The sequence below is a fragment of the Bemisia tabaci genome, chromosome 1, assembly GCF_918797505.1.
Source record: "Bemisia tabaci chromosome 1, PGI_BMITA_v3".
In the NCBI taxonomy this organism is placed as follows: Eukaryota; Metazoa; Arthropoda; class Insecta; order Hemiptera; family Aleyrodidae; genus Bemisia; species Bemisia tabaci.
The window spans coordinates 70,249,930-70,270,394 of NC_092793.1; the positions used below are offsets into that span (position 1 = coordinate 70,249,930).

Below are 20,465 nucleotides of genomic sequence, written 5' to 3' on the forward strand. Positions count from 1 at the left end.
GCGGTAATAACTCGGGTTATCTGGTCCAGGCTGCGACTGCGAACTGCAACTGCAGTGGGACGGCGGACCCGGGCCCGATGCGGGATGCGGTGTGCTATTGACCTGCTTAGCTCATTTCGCTCATCGGGCAATGGGCATTTGACGCGGTCACTCGGGTCTGGAGCACTGCGAGCGACCTATAACATCCTTACTCTCCGTGAACGCCCGTCTTCTCCGGCTCGGGTTGGGCCGATTAGCACCCATTATTCCTCCGATTCCCGCAGAGATTGGATCCCAGCTCCAGCGTCTCCAGTTTTTGCGGACTCAGTGGAGCATCTTCATCTTATCGGGAGAGTATTGCCATATGGGTGCAGCCTCTCACAGTGTTAGAAACGGGCCGTTCACGCCGAGTTCAACTCGGTAGTCCAGCATTTTCCGGCGTTCTTAGTTGTTAAAGTGGGAATACAAATCTCTTTCTTCTCTATTTGAAGAACATTTTGAGAACATAGCAAGCAATGGAATTAGCTCTTCCCTGTAAGAGAGTATAGACGGGACCGTAAATTTTGGAACATCTTCATCCAGATACGTATTTCTGTGGTTTGGAAAGGAGTACTGCACTCGACTAAAGGGCCGAGTGGCGGGACTCAGAGCCTCCGGAGCGCTCCAGTAGCCCAATTCACAGGGTAGCGGGGTGTTTTAAGTTGAGACAAAACTAAAAAATGTCAGCATTATAATTTACAATTGGACGTATTTATGCCAAAAGGAACTATGTGCATAGGCTTTGCGTGTAACATAGCTCATTTTACGATAAATACGTCCAATTTAGATTATAATGAAGAAGCTTATCTCACTCAAACTTAAATCCACAATTCAATCCTTTTATCGAGCGCTTTATTTTATGAACGTTTTATTCTCCTCCTGCAAAATGTAACGCTTTGGAATCGTGAGGGTCTAAGACGGTTTGATTCAAGTATAGAACGAGCCCTCTTCTTAGCTGGGGCACAACTTGGCAAGGTCTAGATTTGACTCTGCTCGAAAGATGGTGCTTTAAACGTGGAGTCGGGGAACGGGGATTAGCGCGGGGCAAAGTGCAGCGAGAAACGGTGACTTGCATCGCTCGATGAACGATGACTCGCACTGATTCCGCCGATGCGGTCGCGGTCCACCGACGAACGATGGAAGCTCCGCGGTCCCCAACCCCCCCCCCCCTCCCCGGGGGTCCCTCTCCGGTCCCCCATCGAAAAAATCCTCCCGCATCGCTCGCGTAGCTGTCACCGCTTTAATTGATCCGTAATTAGGATCATTGACGCCGTCGAGCGTGGCAGTTTCATTCCATCGTGTTGAGTTTATTCAAGTAAAAGAGTCTAAATCGATTTCTGCAAACGAGTATGTGCATTAAACATGAGCATGAGCCTGAGACCATAAGAATAGCGTTAATGGCTTACGTCATATGCACGAGTCGTTGCAAAACACGTCCATAGTAAAGGGGAGAAACAAGACGTGGTGGCACACCTAGACATTCTTCTTGGAGAGTGGGCCCAAAATTAAAATATTACAAAAAATCGCGAAAATAATGAGTATATTGAGTAATATATTTCCTATTGGATTCTTAAGGAGCTTTATTTAATGTTATAAAAAAGTGGCCGTGTTCCAGATAGTGGATTAGCATCACGTCATGCAAAATATTAATTGGGAGACGTAGATAGAGCGGAAGTAAGTGGAAGTATCGATGATTTACTTTGCATCCTCCACTCAAAGCGGTAGTTATTACCTAATTTTTCCGCCTGAGATATCCACATCCAAGTAATGCTCCCCCGAACGCTCACACGTAAAACCTGTGTGGCATACGAAATGCGTGGAAGACGAGAATACCCTTTTCGAGCGGTGGAAATCTACCAGGACTATTCATGACAGCCATTGCGCTTTTGCCCCTTTTTTCTAGAAAGTGCGTAACGCCATCATTTGTAGGTTTTTTCCACTTCAAATTTTTTTATGGCTTGACGTATTTTCAAAGCTCTATGTTTCCCGCGAGAGGAAGCTCAGAGTTTGCAGTTTTATAAACCCTCCTCGAATCAATCGCTTGAATAAGCTTACATGTTGTATTCTGAACTTCAGGAAAAATCGTTAGGAAAATCGCGAAAGGATTCAGGATGCTTGAAAGCGTGTAGAAGGAAGACAATTTTCAAAGAAAAATCGCCTCTAAAATTTAGACTTCATTGTAGATTCAAATTTGGAAAGATAGATTTTTGCCGTCGAAAGCAACATCTCTGTAACTTATTGCAGGCAACACATACTGACTGTAAATTTATGCTGGTCTCTAACGATAAACCCCCAAAAATCAAAATTTATCGTAGCGCAAATTAACTGCCAGAAACTTGAAGTTCTTCAGGTTCTATTTTTATTAAATGAGTTTGATTTATTGCAACTACGGTAGCTACAGGAGAGTTGGAACTTATTTAAAACTCTTTTCCAGCACGGGAGCAATATTTCAACGTTATTAGACCCGACGTCGCCGCTCCGGCGTAAGGGCGTATCTCAAGTTCCACGTGAACCCTGTTTCACGTATTAATCCATTCTTTCTGTGGCTCATGCGTAAGTGGAGATACACCCTTACGAGGTGAGTTCGGCGGGCGGATTTTCCTCGGATCCCGACGGATGTCGGATGTGGAAAGAGCAGCAGGAGCATCCAGCGATAAATGGCCGCGCCGCGCGTCATGGGTGGCCATTGTTGACAGATAGTGATAAAAAATTCGCACTTTCCCCACCAAAGCCCATGTGCGATATGTGAAATATCCACATTTTATCGCATGACCCGGCAGCCTCGAGGGTGGCTCCGGCTCGGGAAAGGAGCCGAATAAATAAACGATCCGTGGAGCCCATTTATTCGAGGCACATCTTCACCTTCATTCAGCTCCGTAATTAGAGCTTCTTGCACCGTAAGTCGCGTTCCGGAACCTCTCGCTCTGCCGTGCTACGGAATAACGCCGTATAAGCCATCGGACGTTGATAAAATTCCTTCGACAAATCACGAATTTTCAGGAAAATTTTTGAATACTTCTCTTTCGAGTTTTCAGCGAATTTCGTTGGTAATTTGATCTAAAAAGTCTGAAAATTTCTAGGACAAATACTTATAACCTATTTCAAGAGTAAGTACTTTTTGAGAGGACATTTGGCAACATTCGAATGCTCTTACGGCGTTTTTACTTAGCACGGCTGCGCTCTCCAGCGCTCCTTCCATGGTGGTGCAATGACCCACTTTCGCTCTTTTAGCAAGCTCAAATGGACAGCTTTATGCAATAAGGAACTAGGGTCAAATTTTCGATTTTTTTTTTATGATGAATTCCGTATCAGGAGGGTATTTACTTACTATTGAGAAAAAGAAAATCCTCAAAAACAATTTTTATCCCGCTTCAGCGACCCCGCAAAAATTTGCCGTCGCAGGATCACGCGAAGTTCATTTTGCAATTGGGACCTATACTATGGTTCCCTATTGCGTAATGCGAAACTCGGATTTCCCATTTTGCAATTCGGAACTATAGACAGGACGGCATAATGCTTTCTCGGCATTCTCGGCTCCTGTTCGACCGATCTTGCTGATTTTTGGAACCGGGGGTATTTTTCGACGGGAAACTCGAATTTCTGGTCAAATTTTGAAAATTCAGAAATCCAAGATGGCGGGTGTGGCCTAAAATGCTATCTCGGCTCCTGTTCGATGGATCTTGCTGATTTTTGGTATCCGGGGGTATTTTTGGACGGGAAACTCGAATTTCTGGTCAAATTTTGAAAATTCAGAAATCCAAGATGGCGGATGTGGCCTAAAATGCTATCTCGGCTCCTGTTCGATGGATCTTGCTGATTTTTGGTTTCGGGGGGTATTTTTCGACGGGAAACTCGAATTTCTGGTCAAATTTTGAAAATTCAGAAATCCAAGATGGCGGATGTGGCCTAAAATGCTATCCCGGCTCTTGTTTGATCGATCTTGCTGATTTTTGGTACCAGGAGGTACCGTAATAGCAAACCTAGTCTTAGAGATGTTTTTAAAACGTGTCAATGACACCAAGCCTCATTTCTGAAATGTTTCACGTGATACTTTAAAAACCCGAATGAAGTGTCAAACACAAAGCCACTCTGTGTTCAACACATTCCCATGTCACCACATTTTATGTGTCTGTGAAACATTTGCAGATTGTGCCACCGAAATGTTTCGAATTCATTTTTTTACATATTTCAATGACACAATGGTGTAGGTTTGAGGTGTGGGCCAAGACGAGAAACGTAGTTGAGTCACAATGTCTTTATTGAAGAAGACTGAAGACTGACCGCACGCTGTCTTGGTGACAGCGCGGTTGTCAATGGGCAAAGGTCTCCGTTGGCAGTGCATTTTTGACACATTTCTGACACATTTGTAAAACAATGAGCCTTTAACTCAGATTTTCCTCTGATTTTCTAAATGTTTATGACACATTTTCGGTATAATCACTACAGTCTATGTAGTGTTAAACACGAGCCCACTCTGTGTTGAATACATCCGCATGTCACTACTTCTTAACCGTAAAAAAATTTTCAGACATCTGTTTTAGCAAACGTCGTGGAGGCATTATAGCTATCAAATCAAGTGCCTGGGCGGCCTGATTACAGACTATGCCTAAGGAGAGTATGGAACTATGGGTTCACTCCATCAGTATTAAACTATCAGAGGGATTAGGACGTCCTCACTTTAGAAAAGTATACGCAAAGCATGATGTACGGTTTCAATATTTTAGATAATCCATAACTTATAAGCTCTTATGGAGATAAATGCGATGCATACCAAGAATTTAAAACTATTTTTAACTCTGCATAATTAAATAGCCAAAAAGTAAACCTTGAGACAAAAAAATAAACCAAAATTTGGTAAAATTGGAAAATGAAACGTCAACGCTCTCTGGTGGGTTCAGTTTGATCTAGGAAAATTTTTAGAAAGGTCTGAGAAATGTTTTCAACTTGTGTTCACCAGGTTTTAATGACAATCAAGGCACTGTTTTGTTTAACTGATATATTCCTGACACATTTTTAAATAAATTTCCTTACCCTTATGCGTTTAAATTAATTTTATAAATGGTTATGACGTACGATCGCCGCGGATCAATTAAATGAGAGTGATACGAGTATTTCAACTGGAGAGCAATGAGGGAAATCCGTACACGAAAATCTGAGGGCGTTTCATATACCATTCCGTCACGTTTCATACATAGATTCAACATATAGCTGTACCTTATCAGATTAAAAATACGAAATATCTGCCAGTTGTTTCTGAAACATGTTTTTGAAGGATCTTGGAAACGTTGCTAAATTGTGTCAGAAATATGTCAGGTTTATTTCTCAGAAACTTCGAACTTCCAAGAATTTCTGCAGCAACGTTTTAAATATGTTTTAGAAATGTTTCCAAAATATTTAGTTGATCTCCTTTCCCAACATATCGTACACATATCTAATATGAATCTGTGCCTGGGTCGTTAAAAAAGAAATTGACACAATTACAAATTTTTTCCGATAGATGTCAATAAAGGTTCATTGATTTTCATATAAATTGCGGCAGAAATGTTCCGTAAATATGTTTCAATCATAGGCTTAGCTGTGGCAATGGTTTTGAAATGTTTTTGAAACCTTTCTGATATAGTTTATTGAACGGACTGCAATATATTGACAACACATAGCTGACACAATTCTTACACATTTTTCGGGTGGGTTATTTATGCCTTTTTGAAATAAGTTTGAAACGTTTCCAACTTATTTTTAAAAAAGTTTGAATGACCGCAATTAGAAACATTTTCGATTTGTTTTCAATACGTTTCAAAGACACGGCCAACTTGCCCATTTCATGTATTCGTTTTGAAAATTTGTTGGAAACATATGTCAATGACTGATCCGAGATTGACGTAATTTGAAACATTTTAAAAACATTCCATTGTGTAACTGTGCTATTAGGGATTTTGGTCGGGAAACTCGAATTTCTGGTCAAATTTTGAAAATTTGAAAATCCAAGATGGCGGATGTGGCCTATAATGCTATCTCGGGCTGCTCGACCGATCGTGGTGAATCTTGGTTGCATAGGGGGTATTTTTGGCCGGGAAACTCGAATTCCTAGCCGAGTTTCAAAAAATTGAAATTTTTCAAATTTTGACATTGAGCTTGTTCAGTGATTTTTGATTTTTGCGTTTTTTGAAGTATTTACTACGCATAAGCCACAATAATTTTCTCCGATATTTTTCGCATTTCAATCCACGAAAAACAAGTTTGAGGTTGCGTCTTCTGAGCTCCCTTTTAAACGTGTGTCCGAGGAATGAAAGATCCCCCAGGGGATACTTACTCAAGTAAGGTCATTTTCGGCCACATCCACCATCTTGGATTTTCGAATTTTCAAAATTCGATCAGAAATTCGAGTTTCCCATCCAAAAATACTACCTGGTACCAAGATTCACCGCGATAGATGGAGCACGAGCCGGGATAGCATTTTAGGCCACATCCGCCATCTTGGATTTCTGAATTTTCAAAATTTGACCAGAAATTCGAGTTTCCCGTCCAAAAATACCCCCGGATACCAAAAATCAGCAAGATCCATCGAACAGGAGCCGAGATATAATTTTAGGCCACATCCGCCATCTTGGATTTTTGAATTTTCAAAATTTGACCAGAAATTCGAGTTTCCCGTCCAAAAATACCCCCGGATACCAAAAATCAGCAAGATCCATCGAACAGGAGCCGAGATATAATTTTAGGCCACATCCGCCATCTTGGATTTCTGAATTTTCAAAATTTGACCAGAAATTCGAGTTTCCCGTCCATAAATACCCCCTGACCCCGAAAATCAGCATGATCGATCGAACAGGAGCCGAGATAGCATTATAGGCCACATCCTTAATCTTGGATTTTCGAATTTTCAAAATTTCACGATTCACGGGTTTGTTGACCTATTCAAGGGTTTATCGATCAATTCACGGATTTTTCGAACGAATCACGGGGTTGTCAATCGATTCACGGATTTGCGGATCGATTCGCTGGTTTTTGATCGATTCACGGTCGTCAATCGAATCAGTGCCGATCAAATCACGTCAATCGGTTCATGTTCTAACTTTTCGATCGATTCATGTCGGTCATGTCGGAATCATAACACCGGTTTTTCAATAATTTGTCGATCGAGTCGGTGTCGATCGATTCATGCTTTCATTTTTTGATCGATTCATGTCAATCAAATCTATAAACCCTCCCGTCCAAATTGCATGTTAATATTTGCCACCATTCTCGAAATATTAGCAAGTCGGTAGGTATCCATATTTTTGGCACACCCTGTTTTTTGTAGAATATCTTTCCGCAGGGACACTGCACCTCCCCCTTCCTCGTATGATGGAAGGAAGGGGTGTTTTCTCTGTTGGGGTTAACCCTCCAGTTTGTAATAGTGACACCAGGGTCGTCTCCCCTATGCAGTCAGTGCTAAAACAATCTATAGTTCCTAATTGCAAAATGAGCTTCCCCGGATTCTTCATTTTGCAATAAGGAACTATAGCCTTTTTTTTGTAATTATTGGCAACAGTGTGATGTTTTTGACGAATCTGTCAAGACAGGGTGTTAAAGGAACTCCATAGCTATAAAATGAACCATCAAACCGCAACATTGATCGTTTTGACGAAAAACGCCAATGGTTTTTGCAAAAGTTGCTCTCCTGAAAACCTACCGTTCTGCCTATAGTTCCGAATTGCAAAATGCTATCCAAATGGCTCATAGCGAGCTTTTCAAAGTAAGTCCAAGACAGGATTCGCGACGCCTTGAAATGCCCTTGGATGTACCTTCATGTTTTTTTTTTTTTTTTTCGAATTTTCGAATCCTATAAAATTCTTGCAGAGTGATAGCTTTTTGAATAGTCAGAGAAAGCCTGAAAAATACGGGAATTTTTCTCTTGAACCTTGAAATGTCAGTTCGATTGAAAACATCACATGTGTTCGATTTAGAAAGACTTCGCGCTTAAAATTTGTCGTGGAAAGAATTTGTATGGAAACTCCTCTGTGCGCCGAGCTGGGCTTATGGCTTTTTCGAATGGAGCTCCGCGTGCTGCATGCGTGCATCAGTAGCGAGCAGTTTCTCCGCTCGTAAAGTTGGCGTCTCGTGTTTTACCGGCGCCATCGGCTCACGTGACAGAATCAAGTCCGCGCCGTAAAAGCGGGGCACGAAAGTCACGTGTCCGTCGTTGGGTTCATCGAATCTGTGCTTCTCGAAATTGTGGCCGCGTCGATTCGCATCCGACCGAGTTCCTCGCCGATTCGCAGTCATCATCGCGTCTCTTTTTTTACTCACACGTTTTCTCTGATTCTAGCACGTTAGTTTGGAGGTTAAGAAAATCTCTCTTGGAGACGCGCAATAACAATCCAAGAAACATAATTGGGTCTGGCAAAAGTTGATGCTACTTTTCACCGAACCGTTCACTCAATACGCAACGGTTCTCGGTTTTTTGACCCCCTCTTCCCTCTAGTAAGGTTTTTGTGACGTACTGCCGTGGTAAGGATGAACGTCGTATGAACATTCGTGAGTTGTCAAATTTTCCTTGATAAAACGTGTATTTTTGGCGATATTCATGCATATTTTTCCCCTAAATTTTCAGATATTTTAGATTAAATTGCTCACAAAATTGTCTGAAAATTTTGATAAAAAATATTCACAAATTTCCCAGTAAATTCGGTTTTTATCGAAGGAAATTTGGCAACGTCTGAAGGCTCACACGGCGTTCTTCCTTAGCATGGCAGCGTATAGGCCCCTATCCTTTGATATGTACAAAACAAAATGGCGTAACGTTATCATCATCGACTTAGCCTTACGCATCTCATGAAAGGCCCTTAATGATGTTGAAGGAACAACTTGTTGCGCATTAAATTGGCCACAAATTTCGCGATTATGCCAAGAACCAAAAATACTCTGATGTCTCAAGAGCAGCCCGCCGAAGCGAGGAATCATAATTTTAACGAAAATATTTTCACTGCGTTTCAAGGCGGAAGAAAGTGTGGGATTTGCAAGGAGTTACGTGATAGCCAAGTCAGGCTGAAGGGACGATGACGGCGGTTCTATAGCGAAGGCAGAATGAAAATCCGGCCGTACCCTGGCCGGGCGACGCCGGCGTGCGAGCTGTACGAGCGGAAGCCCCAGTACGAGGACAGCTGGCGGGAGTGCACCCAGCAGCTAGGCCTGGGCAGCCCGTCGGGGATCTACCTCGGGGCCAAGGCATCGTCGGCGACCAGCTCGGAGCAGCTCTACCCGAGCGACTGGGACGATGAAGACGCCGAGCACAACGCCAAAGTGACCCAGATGCTGGCCAGCCTCCGCCTCGACCAGATCACCCGCCCGGGCCCCAAACCCAGCAACGAGGTGAGCCTCGAGGACGGCCTCTTCGTCAACAACCCCCAACCAGAACCAGAGGCTGAAGACCGACCCCAACGTGCTCGTCAGCGGGTCCCGCCCGAGTTCAAGTCCTACTCGAGTCTCAAGAGGACGCCCTCGGTGCTGTTAAACAATTCTAGTCACGTGCTCGTGCCGGAGACGAAACTGTTCGCGGTGCAGCCCAAGTTATCCAAGACTGATGTGTCCTACGCGGACTGGGATGCCGCCACCGGCGACGACGAGCTCAGCTGCCCCGGGTGCCAGGAGCCGGCGGGCGCCCCGTCGCCGGACAGCCCGGCCAAGTTCCTCAAGGAGTCCTTCTCCATCGACGCCGACTACAAGACGACGATCGTCCTGGACCAGGCGAGTCGGCCGCCGGAGACCCCGCCGCCGCCGCTCCCGCCCCCCTCGACCGCCACTGCCGCCGCGGTCTCCAACCCGGATGACTTCCTCATCCCTAGACCTAAGTTGATCGTTCCTGTTCACACGTATGGTATCCGGAAGCGGCGTACGGGGATCATGTGGAAAGCCGGCCGGAGGGGCAGCGACGCCGAGACCGTCCTCAGCGGCAGCTCCTTCGACAGCAAGAAGCACACCTCTTGTCCCGGACCAGGTAAAATCTCAATTTCATTCTTCCTAACATATGGATCGAACTATGGATCTGTTGTGAGAACAGAACTTCGGTAGTGAGAAAAGAGTTAACTCTGTTCCCACCGTTCAGACCGAAGTTCTGTTCTCACAACAGAAAAATTCTGTAAGTGTAACAAAGAAGCTGCAGGAGCTCTGTGAAGGTTTTGTCGTTAGAACCATCTATTTTTTCTGTGCTGTTTGTTGAAGTTGATAGACGAAGCGATAGACGTAGAAGACAAATGGACTTGGAGCGATTTTATCGGTGGAAGTGATCGGTGGTTGCAATGCACAAAGCATGAGTAACAGTGGCGAGGCGTGATTGATCAACTATCGATGATTCCGCATTTGAAACCGTGGTAAAGAATCGATTGTTAAGGTGTTCGCTGTGAACAGCCTGTTTTTCGATACTTTTCTACAGGTTTAAATAGCAGATCAATCGACATATCGGGAAGCACGCCACGCTACTGATGAGTAGTAGACCAACTAACGGCAACTTACGAGAGACCCTGCAGTTAGTCCATAATCAACAACCACCCATTTCAACCAACAGGATCGCTGCATGTTCCGTTTGTCCTCTTTGTTTATCGTTCTGTGCATCAGTTTCAATAATCAGCCTACGAAAAGGAGCCAAGTTTTTTTTGGGCAAGCAAGGGGGAGGGGGCGTGCAGATGGTTCTTTTATCCGAATTTATTTTGATCTGTTTGCATTCTCGAGAGGGAAACCAAGTCATTGATTCCTTTTTTCAAAAAGGTTTTTTGGTGCAAATTTGTTTTTTCTCTAAAAAATTAACAGATGACGCCGTTGTAGTCGTTTAAAATTTTAATCTTGAAACAAAACGTCTCTTCGTGAGATATTAAATAGAAATGTCATAGTGAAAAGGAGTCTCTTCCCTAAAAACTTCACTCCATTCTGCTCAAATTGATCTATATGCACCTTGCAAAAAAATGAACAATGAATAACATCGTATTTTTTCCCGATTTTTGATGGCAAATGATAAATGAACGATCTGTCACCTCTAGTAGTTCCATTTCTATCAATAGTTTTTAGATGAATCTCAAGCGTAAAATATGATGAAAGAAGTTGATTTGCAATGGAGTTCTCCGGTATTCGGCCGGCATTTACGTCACGTCGCGCCGAAATCGGGCGATGAGCATAATTTGATGTGCGTAATTGGCGTGACCAACGGGGGTGCTTATCGGCACTCGTGGCCCGGCCGGCCGTGCCCTCGGAGAGCAGAGAGGATGCTCAGCTGGAGACCTTATCTCCATTCTTGCACAAAGGTACTCCAGGCTGCAGGACCAGTCCCGGAAAAAGGGAGGGGGGGGGACAATGGGAAATTATCGTAAATAATGGAACGGCAATTGCCATTTGCAAGTGACGTTGAGACGCATCGGTATTCATTGCAATACCGTTGCAATGTTGCCAGTTAGAGCGAAAACTCTTGCATGCCGTCTGCACCACGGATGACCGTAGTGGTGTTACTGATTCACACTGAGAAAAATGTTTCAGTCAATAATCCTGGGGATGAGAAGCCGCATTGAGTAGAACGGAAATATTCTTCAAGTGACATGGATTCTCTTTAAAACGACAGAATTGCCGTTTGGGTCAAGGAGATGTGAGGTTGGCTCATTTTGAATTTTCGTCCAGGAATTATAATTGTAATTTCTATTGATCCAAGAAACAAATTATTTTCGTGAAGAGGGCAGTAACTGAAGAAATGAACTGTTGAGAAAATGGACCAAAAGGTGTTAGAGCTAAAAATTCTATTGAATTAGGCTTCTAGTGTTCGAAAGATTGTCCATAATACAAATTTAGAAACGGGCTGTTTAGTTTACCGGAGTTATATGTCGTAGTGCATACGAATATGAGGCGGAGTGACGGACTCCGAGCAGTAGTGAAATGCATTATGCTTCTGGAAGAACAAGGTGGTAAAATAGTGCTCGGTCTACACTATTTCTCAGGAAAAACAATGCCAGAGTTCAAAAATTTCAATTAGAGTCAAAATTTTGAGCTCTATAGTGAGATGGGAAAGTGTTCAGCTCAGGCAGATGTATTGGAATATTACATCTGCTTAAGTTGAACACTTTTCTATCTCAGTCTTGCACTAACACTCACTAAAGCTCAAAATTTTGACTCTGATTGAAATTTTTGAACTTTTCAGCCTTGTTTTTCCCACAAAATAGTGTAAACCCAGCAGTATTCTATCACCTTGTTGGACACAGTTCGCGCCACGATTCTTAGTGTTTTCTTCTTCTTTTGGTAGAAATATACATTATCACATTTATGGACTCGAAGCGATGATTTGAACTACACATGATTTCTGCTCCCACTGATTAAAACGGTAATAATAAGACAAAATGTCTAGAAATAAATGTCCAAAGTGCAAGAATGTCCAAAGTAAAAAAAAAAATCCATTTTTAAAACAACGAGCCGCTACGAAAGTGATGAGGAAGTATGAAAAATTCTCACCAGCAGGTAAATGACACAATAATATTAATAAAATTATGAGGACATTTGGGCATTCTTAATTTTGGCAACGTTACCACTACTGGACATTCCATAAACTTGGACATTTTTTACTCTTGGACTTTTCTTCTATTGGACATTATTTTACTCTGGACATTTGTTCTTGGACATTTCCACCTACACTGGAAAAAAAACGCATTGGATCTAGAGTTCAGACTCTTGGAAACATTGACAAGAAAAAGGACTCTTGATTCAAGCTTAAATCAAAGGAAATCCGCTCAAATTAAGAGGCTTGGTTCTTGATTTAAGCTTAAATCTTATTGAATCAAGAGTATTTTTTCTTGTCGATGTTTTTAAGAGTCTGGACTCTGGATCCAATGTATTTTTTTTCCAGTGTATCACCATTAAAACCTATTCCTGAACTAGAAGTCGGGGTGAAATGCAATTGTAGATTTTAAACGGTGAAATTCCTGTTCTGAAGTTTCTTTTTTGTGCAGTCTGACGACCTTGTCGGACGAGGCGCTTGACACGACTCGGAGGTCGTAGGGTTTCATTATGAGTTATCTCGCGTTTGAGATCTGTTTGATGCGTGCTCGGCGGATTGTCAATCCAATTAATTTGATGATGAGATCCGTTCCGTCGCGTCGCGTCTACCCTCCTCATTTTCTCACTTTCACTATCCGTACCCAGACACTGAATCGTGCGAACCACCATAAACATTCAATCCCGTCGAATATTACTCGTTCTGATCCACAGTGTGACTCCTAATAAGATGAGGTTTTCTCCTAATGGTCATCTAGCCTACCAGCATGAGACCAAACTCCTAGCCAATGACACAGCGACTCAGACTACTGTGCCGAGTAAAAACGCCGTATGAGTGTTCCAATGTTGCCAAATTTCCTCTCAGAAAATATTTATTTACAAAGAAAGTTAGGAATATTCTCCCTCGAATTTTCAGACTCTTTAGATCAAATTACGACTGAAAGCCTCCGAAAAATCGGGAGAGAAATATTCTTAAATTTTCCCGAAAAGTCGTGATTTGTTAAAGGAAATTTGGCAACGCCTGATGGCTTCGGTCTTTTCACCAAGCACGGCAATAGACGAGACATGTTTAAGGCCGAAAGTTTGATGCAGGTGGAGCGCATACTACGACAATTTTACGCACCGCGGTATGTCGGAAGCTGAGCGAATTCTTTTCTCTGTCGCATCCTCAGAAACGGCCTACCGATTGCGATCTTTGAAGCTTTAAACCTGAATTTTACGATGCACGAATTCAACATCGCCAGTGTTACTCGTTCATAATCAAAAAGAGACCGGCTGTCTTGACTTCCGTCTTTCAGCGACAACTTTTTCAACATTCCCTAAATTTTTGTGACTCTGTTTCAAGTCGACTGCACATTCGGCGAGATATAAGGAATTTGCTTTGAATTATACGTAACTAGAGGGCTACTTTACGTCCGCTTCGCGGTTTAACCTCCCGAAGTGCTTCGTGTGTCCGGCGTTATGCATTCCGCGTTACTCTCCGCCTGAACGAAATTCTGGGTGAGTTTCATCGCGGAAAACCGAGTCAAATTCAAAAGAAAAAAGTTTAGAGTGATAATAAGCTCAATAAGTACACGAAATTCCCCTGCCCTACAATCAAAGCTCTCTTTACTTTACACTGAGTGCAATTCCTATTTCACTGGGTGTTTTGGATGGAGAAAGCTTGGAATGTCTTTTTCTCTGCATGTCATTGAACACAACCTGATGTGACCCGGGTCTTAAATTGTAATTCTAGTCCATCTGTATAATCGAGTGGTTCTGTCGCATAAACTTGCCTGCCCTTTGCAATGCTGCCAACATAGAGCAAATCGGACGTCAGGATCCTAATTTTTTCAACGATTCCTCGCCGCTGCGTAACTCCCCCATCTCTGTTAAAAAATGATATGTACGTCTTTATTTAATTTGATTTAAAACCTGGACAGAGATGGACTATCTCAGCAGCAATGAACAGGCTACGTGCTTATTTAAAAGAACTCCTGAATTACAAAGTTATGGGGGAGGGGGGCTTATTTTTTGGTTCAGCTGGACCGTGAATGGACACGAATCGAGATGATTCGATTGTATAGCGTGTGAGCTGCTTTAGAGGCAGCGCGTTGGGGATTTGTGTCGATTCGAGGGCGCCTCGTGAATGAGCGAGCATGTGAATGAACTGCGGTGTGTGAGCCACCGTCGTCGTGCGTGCATCAATCGGACGTATTTCTACCCAACGGAACTATGTACATTATGACGTGAGCCCTGTTACGCATGCCTTCTTAATGGTCTCAGGGCTCATGTCTTAATGCATACTGTTCCGTTTGGCAGAAATACGTCCAATTATTTTTCAGCACCGGATTGCGACACTCGTGTCTCGAAACCGTCTCCACCGCTCTTTCTCCTCACTGCCGACGACGTATTAAGCTCCTTTGATGCATTATTTGGATCACGAGGCAATGGAAAAAGAACGCCAATAAATACTGACGTCCCGGTTGCCTATAAGTGCCTGGAAGTATGAAAAACTTCGTTAAAGTGCGATGTCGGGGCACGGCTTGGCAATGCGATCCAGTTTTGTGCCGTCAATTGCGATGAGTAGATTGATCGGCCATTTAAACATACGGAAAATAATCGATTATCAGGGTATGCCTTAATAATCGATTCTTTTCCATGGCTTTAAATGGGGAACAATAATTGATAATTGACGATTCACGCGCCCACTGGGGATCGTGCTCAGAAGGAGGAATCTCGACTCGTTTTGACCCAAATTTTGTAATTTTATTGTTCGGGACCATCTCCGCTCTTTCGTCGTGCCGTTCGTCGTGGCTTTATTGCCTTTAACTGTTGCATTGTCATTCAATCGACATTTTTATTACCCTTTTCATCTCGTGAGCATAGTTTTTAAGCGGCATTTTTGCTTCTAACAACTCTTCCGATGTGTTTATGTGCTCTCAGAGCTTTGAAGGAGGGTGACAGTCCTTCTTTATAAAAGGAACCATTTCCATTGTAATATGGGCCAGCCGTTCATGTATTCTTGTGGGTGTCAGGGCCCAGGTTTCAATGAAGATAGTTCCTTTGATTTAAGTTTGATCGCAACACTGCCGTGCTAAGGAAGAACGCCGTATGCACATTCAAGAGTTGCCAAATTTCCTCCGATAAAATGTTTATTTATGAGGAAAATTATGAACATTTTTCCTTGAAATTTTCAGGAACTTTAGATCAAAATACAAACAGTATTCTCTGAAAAATTGGAAGAAAAATATTTATAAGTTTACCCGGAAATTCGTGTTTTATCGAAGGAAATTTGGCAACGCCTGAAGGCTCATACGGCGTTTTTCCTTAGCACTACAGAACACTGCTCGGAGGGAATCGAGATCTATGCCTTTGATCGTGCCTTCCCGCATTTACAGTTTTCACGCGCTCGACACGAAAACGACAGCTTTTGCACACGATAGGTTTTTTGCTCCACCTAGCATATCGTCAACTGTGTACGAAGGCTCCAAATCGCAGGGCTTTTGTAATCCCCATCGGAAAATAATGACACGTTATCACAGAGTGAAAGGATTTTAGGAAGTGATTTGCCAACACCGTGCGCAACAATGCGATCATGGATCTGTAATCACAGTGTTTTCACCGTGCTCGAGTGGAATGCCCGGCAGTGTTGCTGTGGCAATATGAACGTAGGTATCAATTTGGGGCCGATTATTGAAATCTGTAACACTATGACTGCACGTCGCGTCGTACAGAATATTCGGCAAATTGTGCTTTCATTAATTCAAAACGGTTGTAAGTTGATTGATACTCTCCGGAACTTTCGGCTTCTGAGTTCCGGGGGACGTTCCGGGTGTAGCATCCCCAGAGCAGTCAACGCTACGGCTCCAGCACCCGGAAATTTCGGCCTCTGAGCCCGGAACGTGGACGGTAGGCCTATATTGCCCGTAAGTACGGCTTCCACGGTTGGGGTTTTTTTTTCAGTGTAAGTGGATAAAAGAAGGAGAAAAGGCATCTGAAACAGCATTACACAAGTGTCATATTTTTGGTTTTTTGTATGGTTTTCTTTCCCCAAAAACCACACATGATTTCCATAATATCTCCGTTCACAGTTTTTACAACGTTTTAAGTACTTCGTCTCAAAATGTGATAAAACAGTTGAAAAACTACTCTTTAAAATTGCCTCCGGTGCATTTAAACGTTGAAACGCTTTGGATTGTGCAATTTTCTCAGCACGATTGTTGGGATTCAGATTCAATTAATTATACTCCACTCTAGAGTTGATGTCTCTTGCAAAATGTGTTTCAAGACTTTCAGAGACCATCCTCCCTGCCGTACGAACATCACCCTTTAGCTCATTGTCAGATACCTGACCAATGAGTGAAATGTACCAGGAGTTGTTCCTCTTTCATTTTGGGCGGTTGCACGTGAAGTATTTAGCGGGACATGAAATCACGGCGGGCAAAGGCTGATTTATGGAAGCTAAAAATAGATGATAGTCATTGTCTCATTCGGTGGGCGTGGTGGGCTGCGTGGGGACCGCGGCAGTGACCGCTCTGAGACTCGTTTTGAATTCGGAATGACTCTCGCGGAATGACACACGAGCCGCGCTCTCGCACATTTCGCACCTCCGACTCTTCGCGCAGCAAAGAAGAATCAACATCAGCGTGTCGCGGTTCTCAATTGTGTCCACGGAGACGCTCACAGTGGGTCTTTCGGGCCTTTAGTCTAAGTTAGGTTACCCAAAGTTAAATCAAACCCGAAGAGACTCTTTAATCCTATCTTGGAAACGGTGGGAACTTTTAATTTTGGGGTTTTCATATTTTTTCATGGGTAGAAAAGGTAGGTTTCACGATCAAGATGAGCTCATCAAAATGAGATAATGGCTCTGCACTCTGCAGGGTGTCTGCGAGTCCGGAAGTACTGAGAAAGAGCGGAAATTCCGCAAGAAGGTCCGGAATTTTTGTCATGTTTGTCGCAATTTGAGCGAGGAATTCAAATTTTGTCAATTGGAGGTACTGAAGAAGTACCGATTCTTCCTGTAGAGGAGGTACCGAATTTCTTGGGAATGTGCTGAAAAAGCACTGCAAAAGCACTGATTTTTAGCCAGCCTGTTTTAGTAGACACCCTGACATAGAAAACTAGACAAGATACCCTCCATCTAGTAGGTAGGTCAACAGTACAGATCTTAGATCAAATGAAGGACAAAATTGTCTGAAAAATTTGAAGAAAAATTTACTACCCCAATAAATTCGTCTTTTATTGAAAAAATATGGTAACGTCTGAGGGCTCATACGGCGCTTTCCCTTAGCACGGCAGATATGAACCTGAACCGAGGTCTTTTCACTGAGGAAGTTCTGACTGGTTGAAGAGCCTTCTGTCGTTTTCGCATGGACAACTGATCTTTATGAGGCTTGTTTACCAACCCCTTGGCGCCATTTTCAGATTAGCTAAGCCCAAAAGAACGACATAGCTAATGTCTCACGATCAAACTGTGCCATCAAATATATCAAGGTCAAGTGCTGTGATTGGTCTAAATCATCGAATAAGCCAATCACAACACCTGACCTTGATATTTTGATGGCTAGGCTTGATCGTGAGACACTCATGACTGTTATTACAAATTGATGATTCGCCCCCGCGAGTCAGTCGCGAGTTCGTGACCGGGCGAGAAATTCGGGTGTCGCGACGTGAATTCGCAATGTCCTCTCGCAACTTGTTTCCAAGTCCCGTTTTAGACTCAAGTCCACCATGCCGGATAAAGTAGAGTATCTATTTAGGGAGCGTACTGCCGTGTCTGGTTCGCTCTCTGGTTGGTTCATCAGTTTCTAGACTTCCTACGAGGCGCTTGTGGACCAATGTAAACAAACTCGATCAAGAGGAATTTATGGAATGTGAAGATCAATGTTTTTAGCCTCAATTTTACTGAAATTAGGTATACACGGGCTTATTCGAACCACAACTATTAATTCCAAGTTTAATGCCGAATAAGTGTGAAGCTTGGCAACGACGGTCGGGCCCGTTCTCCTGTTCACTTACTTTTACCGCACTTGAACTCGTGTCACTCGTTTGTCAAACAGTCAAACCAAATGGCAGAGCCGTGGACCTTGTTGCCAACTTATGCAATGAATTCCCCCAAAGTCAGGGTAATAATTTTGTTTTCCAAATTGATGGAGGCACCGGCACTGTTTCCATAAATAAAGATGAATTATTATTTTACACTCATTTGGAGGAAATTTGGCAACTCAAACGTTCATACAAAGTTTTTCCTCCGCATGACAGTGAAACCACCCGGGCCAGTGCTGCCGTGGTAAGGAAGAACGCCGTATGAACTTTCGAGAGTTGCCAATTTCCTTCGATAAAATGTTCATTAACGAAAAAGTCATGAATATTTTTCCTTGAAATTTTAAGAAGTTTTACATCAAACTACGGAAAGACTTATATGAAGTCTAAAGAAAGACTTATATGAAGTCTAAAAGTGTTTCTTGTACAAAAATTTCTATTGTGCAAATAAAAAAAAAAAAAAAAAAAAAAAAAAAAATCAAACTACGAACGAAATCCTGTGAAAAATTGGAGGAGAAATATCCACCAATGAAAATTCGCGATTTGTAGAAGGAAATTTGGCAACGCCTGATGGTTCATACGGCGTTTTTCCTTAGGACGGCAGAGTACGAAAATATTTCTAGCCTAAAATCAATGATACTAATTAGAGATACATACACATCAAGACGCTACCTCAGCGCACTAGAGCGCTCTGCGACTCCAAATCGCCATCGGAATCGATCCTCACACAAATCATCGGGCAGATTACACCGTCAATTAGAGATGATTCGTTTAATCGTTTTCTCGCACCGAAGAATCTGCGTAATCACGAAGCATGGAGGAAAAGCTCATGACGTAAACTTGGGCGCACGTGTGCGTGTGCCTCCCGCCGCAGGACGAAAAAATGTTATCGTCGTCATACACGACCTATAATTTATTCCCTGCTCGTCAAGACTTGCGCTTGCCCGTTATTTTTTGCAATGTAAAGTGATGGCAGTTATGCGGTCGGTCGGAAGGGAAGTTTTTGTGACATTCTCCCAAGACTATACGCTTTACTTCCTGTGACCTTTCGTCTCGGAGCAGCTTGGCCGGCTCAGCCAAATACTAAAAGGAGGTATAATAATGTTAAAGTAAGTTTCTCGGTAAACGCCACGAAATCTTGGCGCGTGCGTTTGTTTCCAACTTTAGACGTATTAATGCCAGTTTTATCTTTTTCCCCCTGACATAAGGACGTAACTACACTTTGCGATGAACCTTGTCGTCCATTCAACTAAATGCTTTCCGAGGCTCATCTCTGAGTGTATGTACGCCTTTTTTCAGCAGAGTGTTCTGCCGTGCTGTATAAAAACGCCGCACAAGCATTCGAATGTTGCCAGGGTGTCTACAAGTCCATAATTTTCGGATAGTCCGGAAATAGTTCTGATTTTTTAAGGGCGGTCCAGAAGCACCGAAAAAGTCTGGAAATTCCGCAAGGAGGTCCAGAATTTTTTCCATTTTTTGTCAAATCTGTCGCAATTCGAGCGAGAAATTCAAATTTTCAAAATTTCTCGACTTTTTTTTCGTCGAAATTTTTCGAATTTCGTCAAATGGGGGTACTGTAAAAGTACTGGATTTTTCTGTTGAGGAGGTATCGAATTTCTTGGAAATGTACTGAAAAAGTACTGTAAAATTACTGATTTTTGGCTAGCCTGTTTTAGTAGACACCCTGATGTCGCCAATTTTTTTCTTTGAAAATATGTATTCGTCAAAAAAGTTTTACATACTTTTCCTCGTAATTTTCAGAATATTCAAATCAAATTGCGAACGAACTCCTGTGAAATCTTCGCAAGTTTTCCTTATAATTTGTGAGTTTTCGAAGGAAATTCGGCAACGCCCGATGGCTCATACGGCGTTCTTACTTAGCACGGCAGCGTTTTAGCGCGAGGTGCTGAGGGGTCTGTTTG

The 20,465-nt window shown here is 42.9% G+C and overlaps 1 protein-coding gene across 3 annotated transcripts in view; it reads left to right on the top strand.

Annotated features, from left to right (window-relative positions):
* The window catches only part of for (cGMP-dependent protein kinase for), a 241,135-nt gene that overhangs the window by 175,126 nt on the left and 45,544 nt on the right, over positions 1–20,465 (top strand). Inside the window, exon 2 of one of the 3 annotated variants that reach the window (XM_019060182.2) lies at positions 8,996–9,994. The exons of the other annotated variants lie outside the window; for them this stretch is intronic. Coding sequence (XP_018915727.2) covers positions 9,085–9,994 — 910 coding nt within the window. The 5' untranslated portion in view covers positions 8,996–9,084. The remainder of the gene's footprint in view (positions 1–8,995; positions 9,995–20,465) is intronic. 3 annotated transcript variants of the gene reach the window in all.